The following is a 6,261-nucleotide window of genomic DNA, read 5'->3' as shown; positions in this document are numbered from 1 at the left end:
ACGTCTTTTATACATAGTGCTGATGAAATTCTATTTATTTTCTTATGTACTGGATACAAAATGGATTCACAGTTCAATCCAAAAGCTGATATCAGTGCATGTTATCAGTAACTTGAGGAATAATTTGTATACAACAAGAAATAAAATGAGACTGCATTCAATAGAAAAAAATGCTTGTTCATTCAAACATAATTATCTGACCACATTTGTCATCACCTCTAACAGGGCTCCTTCTTTACCTCACACACTGATTAGATGTACAGATTTTGTGTTCAATATGTGTGCAATTGGTGGCTGGACTGTCAAACAGACAATATCAGTCCTGATAGATGACTAGTGATTTACGTTTAAATTTCATGGTACGACCAATAAAGTTCAAACACATTTTCCTTCACGTTTTATGGTTTACTCAACCACTCTGTACCGTGAAATTCTTTCCATATAGGTTTTATTTAGACAGCATCTTCCTGATTCCTGGTGTGAACATGACACTGAGAACTGAACCTACATAGATTTACAACGCAAACAAAACAATACTCTTAGGACTTATTGCCAGAAATGTTCATTTACAGAGAGAGAAAATAAAAGCATGAATTGATGACATATCCAAAGACAGGGTTACACATTCCCAAATAGCATCAGATAGAAAATTACAGTAAAATCAATGCTCAATGAACATCTCCAAGGTCAAAGGAGAGAGCATGGACTCAAGTTCGTCGATCCAAACAAGCCTGAGACCAACTGTTAGACAATATGTTGGTGTATACAGTGGCTGTGTACATCAGAACCACGAATAAATATAGTCTTGTGACTTGTGGGCACAAAAGAGAGAAATAATGTCCGTTTCCCGGCTGACTGCCAATAATGGGTGGGATCACATGACTTGATGGAGGGAGATGATTGGCTGTGTGGAGGTTTCCTCAGCCCCATAGCAAACTAGGGAAAGGAGGAAGAGGGCGAACAGTTAGGCCAGAAAACTGAGGTTCTGCAGGTTTATACAGCCCAAATGTTTCGACAGTTGAAAATGTAACAGACTTCTCACAGCAGCCATACTGACATGAAATAGCAGGGTAAACTCAGGTGGTACTGATGACATTAATTCAGGTCTAACCGAGCCAGGCTCCTGCTGTCATTCATACTGGCTCACTGAAAAGACTCTGCTGCACTTATATGGAACTGAACCTGCATTAGATAGATAGATAGATAGATAGATAGATAGATAGATAGATAGATAGGTATACTTTATTGATCCCAGACTGGGAAATTCACAATGTCATAATGTCAATAGAAACACCTGTGTTTACTCGGGATGTCTATGACGACTAATTTCACTGAGGGCTAAAAGGAAATGTTCTACCCCACGACAAGACTAGTCTAAATTAAGAAAACACTCAGAAAACAGTCCAAACTGATCAGATTTTGATCTACCATGTAAGAACAATCATGGTTGGAAAAAAAAAAGGTTGTGCAGATATAAAAGCCATTTGGAATGCTTTATCGAATATTCCACTAGTTTTCCTGCACTACTAGGAATGCCCGCCAGCAGATGCTGTGATTGGTCAGAGTCCTCATCCAACAATAATCCTAAATTTAACCAAGGAGGCATATCTTGTCTCGAACTGTGGTGGGATTCCTAATCACGCTGACCACCTGTTGCTACCACAGCAGCAATTAAAAATCACAATCATAACAATAATCCAACCGACTAGTATTTCCATCCCAACTCATTAGCTAGTTGCCCATGTCCCTAATATTTACCCTGCTATTTCATGTCAAAATGGCTGCCTTGAAAACGGTCTATTAGAGTGACAATGACACATAACAGTCAGAGCAGTCACCCCCCACCCCCCCAATACAAATGACATGGTGTAGTGCATCTAGGAATTATGTTATTTTCTAGTTGAGCATGTGAGAAACCTTCAACACTTTGGAAGTAATTGAAAACCTGGGTCATTTTGGTCATTTTGGTCACAGTAGCTGTCTACAGCCTGGCATTACGTACCGACAAGAAAACTTTGGATTTCCAGATTGTGAAAAGGAACAGTCAAGTATATAGGGTACAGGTATGTTTACAGCATCATATTAAATATCAATATACTATACAATGTTTGGCCTAATTTTTGAATAAGGAGCATGTCAACCACCATGAAACAGGAAGCACACAGAGCCTTCCCATGTCCTAAGTGTGCGCAAAATGCAGAAGTTGGGCACACTTTTATAGCATTTCACTGACAGAAGGCCAGAATAAAACTTCCAGATTCAAAGGTGCTTTTGAAATAAACATTTCATTTGGATAAGAAACGTGAAACAAATATTTAGTTTTGGATGTGAATTTGCCCTGTTAGTACAAATACTTTTTGCTGTCGACCCTACCATCTGAAACTGTTTCATTTCATTTTATTCTGCGTGCTCCTCGAATTAAAGACAGCAAAAATTAAGATAGGCTGAGAAATGTGCCATAAAATGATTTTCTCCTACAAAACATGAATTAAAAAAAAAAAAAAAAAAAAGCACACAATAACACTACTTGGATCACACTATCAATAAAACCTGTTATTTTTATTTTAGCCCTCATCATGCCACCCTAACACGTGCTGCACAGTACCAAGAATTCAGATTTCATTCTGCCACATGTCATTAAAAAAAGACTTGTGAGATCGTCAACCACTCCAGTTCCACGGAAAGCATTTCATAGTAGTGTGTAGCTGTGAAAACATTTTTTTGGTGTCACATTTCGCACCATTTTGGGCGCACATTCTTTGAAATACTACACATTCAAAGTTTTTTTGTTTCAGAACTTATCTGCACACACCTCAAGACCGTGGGTTCTGGCATGCCTGGATCTGCTCCTCGCTTGAAACCTGGAAATCGCAAACAAAAAAGCACAATTGAAGGACACCGGTGTATGCTCTGCACAGGTCCACAAACACTTTGGACACTGAGGGTCTCTAGTTTGATGACAATAACCTGTTAGCATTGCTCACTTCATCCAAAACCAAAATGAAGAATGAAAAAGTAGCTTTGAATGCATCCATTAACAGGAGTTGGTCATTATTAGTTAATCATCTAATCTACACATCAAGGAATGATTTAACAGGGTGTGGAAAGCTCTTAAAATTAAGAGGTAACTATTCACAAAAGACTGAACTACCCATATAACACAGAAAATGTACTGATTGCACTAAATAGCTGGACACAAAAAAATCAGTTCTAGGGAAGGAGAAAAGTGAGTGCAAACAGATTTTGACTAGGAGGTGTATCAGGAAATGTTCTGATGTATTCTGACACATCGTTTTATAAGAGGATAAGTGCAGGTCAACACACAGTGCTCCTTGGCAAACATTCATGGCAGTTTTTTTTTTTTTTAAACAGCTTCACAGTCACTTCCAAGTCTGGATAGTTTGTGTTGGAAAGTGCATCACAATACTGTACTGATGTCACATGTAAGTCTTCTGCGTCAATTTTGTGAAATAGAGTGAATGGACACTTCCAGTAGTTCAAAATCTGGCACAGTTATTCATATCATATGAGATTATCTGCCAAAAAAATAATAAAGATAAACAAGCCACATCCGTCCTCTCCCTTTGTCCCACCCCGGGTTCATTCATAAGTCACGGACACGATCACTCATAATGGAACTGATTTCTTAAGTAGCCTGTGGGTTTCCCAAAAGACGTTACATTATTACTTCCTCAATACAAATCTCCGAAAATTACCTGACTCATGATAAAAAGCTGCAATCACTCGAAACTAACTAAAGACTGGGGCAGCAGGGGACAAAGTCACGCGGGTCTTTCCTATACTGTAATGTCCTGCCGTGAAGTAACTGAGGTGCGAGAGAGAAAACGCATGTAAGAGAGAGAATGCATGTAAAACCGAGGAAGACGGGGAAGGAAATCAGATGTGTATTAGGTATGACATCAGAGCTGGTGTTTCCAATATTCTGGAGGCTGAGGAGATTCACTGACGGGTGGCAACACCAGCAAAAGTCCTGCAAAAACTTCCCCATATCCGCACTGTAACGCATCCACCCACACACTCACAGGATGGCTAGTTATGAATAATGACAAGAGCTGCTGCTACCTCGACTCAAAGACTAAGATTTCCCCGTTGATTTGATTTACAATGTCTCTTCTGCGATCACAACTAGGGCTGGACAAGTAATCAAATTTTATTTTAATTTTTACATTTTTTAAAAAAAAATTTTAATTACGCTTTTGGCCTCTGACAATTATGAAAAACAAGATAACTGGGATAAAACAATTATTGTGCTGCATTTTGTTTTAAATTATGCTCTTGTTTTGTCTTGTGCTGTAAATCCAGTGCACCCTTTTTCTTTACACAGTGTGCTTTTGCCCAAACTCACGCTCAACCAAACTGTGGCATGTTTGTATTTAAAGTTTTGTATTTAAATCCACTATTAAAGACTATTTTTATGGTCAATGAATGCAGTGCAAGTGTTTCCAAGGGCAATGAGCAATCGTGTTCAATAACTGTGATCTAAAAACTGACCCAAACACTCGTGATTATGACTTTTGCCATAATCAAAGCAATCCTAATCTCAACATATGGACAATTCTGAGAGGGAAGCTCAAAACACAGTAAACTGCAGGTTTAATCTGACGCACACACACCTGATGGGAAGTATACACTCTTCCACTGCCACTAGCTTTGAGTGTTTCACAACCTGCCTGCAGAGGGCGACTGCTTTTGTTTTACCTGATCAACACGTGTTTACTATAAAGTAGGCGTGAGGGCAGATTACAATATGTGTGTATTTCACTTCGAACTGCGGTTTCTTTTCACTGCTTTCAATCCAACTTTCACCCTCAGTCCCTGAATGACTTTTCCACTAAACTAACGTCACTCAGTCATGTAATAACATAAATTCCCCACCACGGACAGCTTACGCTCCTTTCATATTTCAGACTCCTTAATGACGCAACTCACTGGCCGGAACTTGCAACAACAATTCAATGAAACTGGTTAAAAAGCTAATATGACTGATGACTGGGGTTTCAATCTGGGTGAATTGTTTTAACCCTACTCACACTTTGTTTCTTTAATGACTATTAGAGCAGCGTTACTTTTTCATATTTCTGTTTTAGGGTTAGGTTTTAAAACAGCAGCAGCCAGCCAGCCGTTGACAACAGCTAGCAGGATTAACGCTAGCACATCGCTAGACGGGCTGATATGCTAAGCTAACTGGCTACCGGGGCAGGTGCTCGGCTAGCCGGTCTGCGCCTCCCTCGGTTCGGATACTGACCCAGGTAGAGCACCGTAGGGATGAAGCCCCATCGGATGACAAACTGGCCGCACTGGAACAGCTGCTGCAGCCGCTGTTTGGTCTCTTTGCTGAGTTTAGCCATGTGTTCCCCCGGCAGAGCCTCAAAGCTACAGAGAGGAGATGCTGCGGCCAAGGACGAGGAAGAGGAAGTGACGAAATCACGCATGGGCGTAAATGGACATGTTTTGCTTTGTGTCGCCATCTACTGGACAGGTTTTACATTGCTGCATAGGAAAACCACCTCACATTGTCACATTGCCTCTATTTTATTTCTATTGTAAATCTATTCTCTTCCATGCACTTCCACCATAGTGCAGCAAAACCGATCCAACACTTTTAGCAAATACATGAACACAAATAAAGCAGATAATGCCAATACAAAAAGACCCGGTGCCCCCTTTTTTCTTTTCTTTTTCTTTTTTAAAATATTTTTTAAGGAGATTAAATTGTTAATTTTCTTGGCATTTTCCTATTTATAATGGAAAGTAGATCCATCGGGTTGTGTTTGCAGGAAACTATGGATACAAGTTTCACAGGGACTGTACTTGAAAATAGTACTTTCACAAATAATTGTAACTTCTCAATTACAGACGCAATTACAATTATTTCACAAATAATTGTAATTACACAAAGAAGAAAAGGGTACTGAGACATGTTTTGTTTGATCCTGTAATTTGCAAATAGGCCTGTAGCCTTTAAAGTCACCATGCTCAATATGCCTCAATATTGAATAGCCTATATATGGCAATGAATTATAGTTTAACACTCTGTAGAGGAAATTTCAGAATTTGTTAAGCGTAATTATACTTAATGCATTATTTGACAGGTACTCCACAAGGGACTAGAAAATTTGCTAGATCTGGGGCATTGTCATTTTAGTTTGTAAAACATACCTTCAGTGTTCAGTCTTAGAAATTAATTCAGCCATTCATTCACAAAAATAGTTATTTAATAAATAAAATAACTTAAATAAA

At 39.0% G+C, this 6,261-nt stretch overlaps 1 protein-coding gene across 1 annotated transcript; it reads right to left on the bottom strand.

Annotated features, from left to right (window-relative positions):
* Window positions 1–390: 390 nt before the first annotated feature.
* On the bottom strand, window positions 391–5,442 carry tomm7 (translocase of outer mitochondrial membrane 7 homolog (yeast)). The gene is made up of 3 exons (XM_030064402.1): window positions 5,267–5,442; window positions 2,813–2,861; window positions 391–936 (listed from the first exon to the last, which is right to left on the bottom strand). Exons 1-3 carry the CDS (start codon window positions 5,367–5,369, stop codon window positions 921–923), a joined length of 168 nt encoding a protein of 55 aa, XP_029920262.1. The 5' UTR covers window positions 5,370–5,442; the 3' UTR covers window positions 391–920.
* Window positions 5,443–6,261: the final 819 nt, after the last annotated feature.

This window comes from Myripristis murdjan, chromosome 11 (genome assembly GCF_902150065.1).
Source record: "Myripristis murdjan chromosome 11, fMyrMur1.1, whole genome shotgun sequence".
Lineage (NCBI taxonomy): Eukaryota > Metazoa > Chordata > Actinopteri > Holocentriformes > Holocentridae > Myripristis > Myripristis murdjan.
The sequence above is the reverse complement of the archived record's forward strand: the minus strand, read 5'-3'. Positions and strand labels throughout refer to the sequence as shown.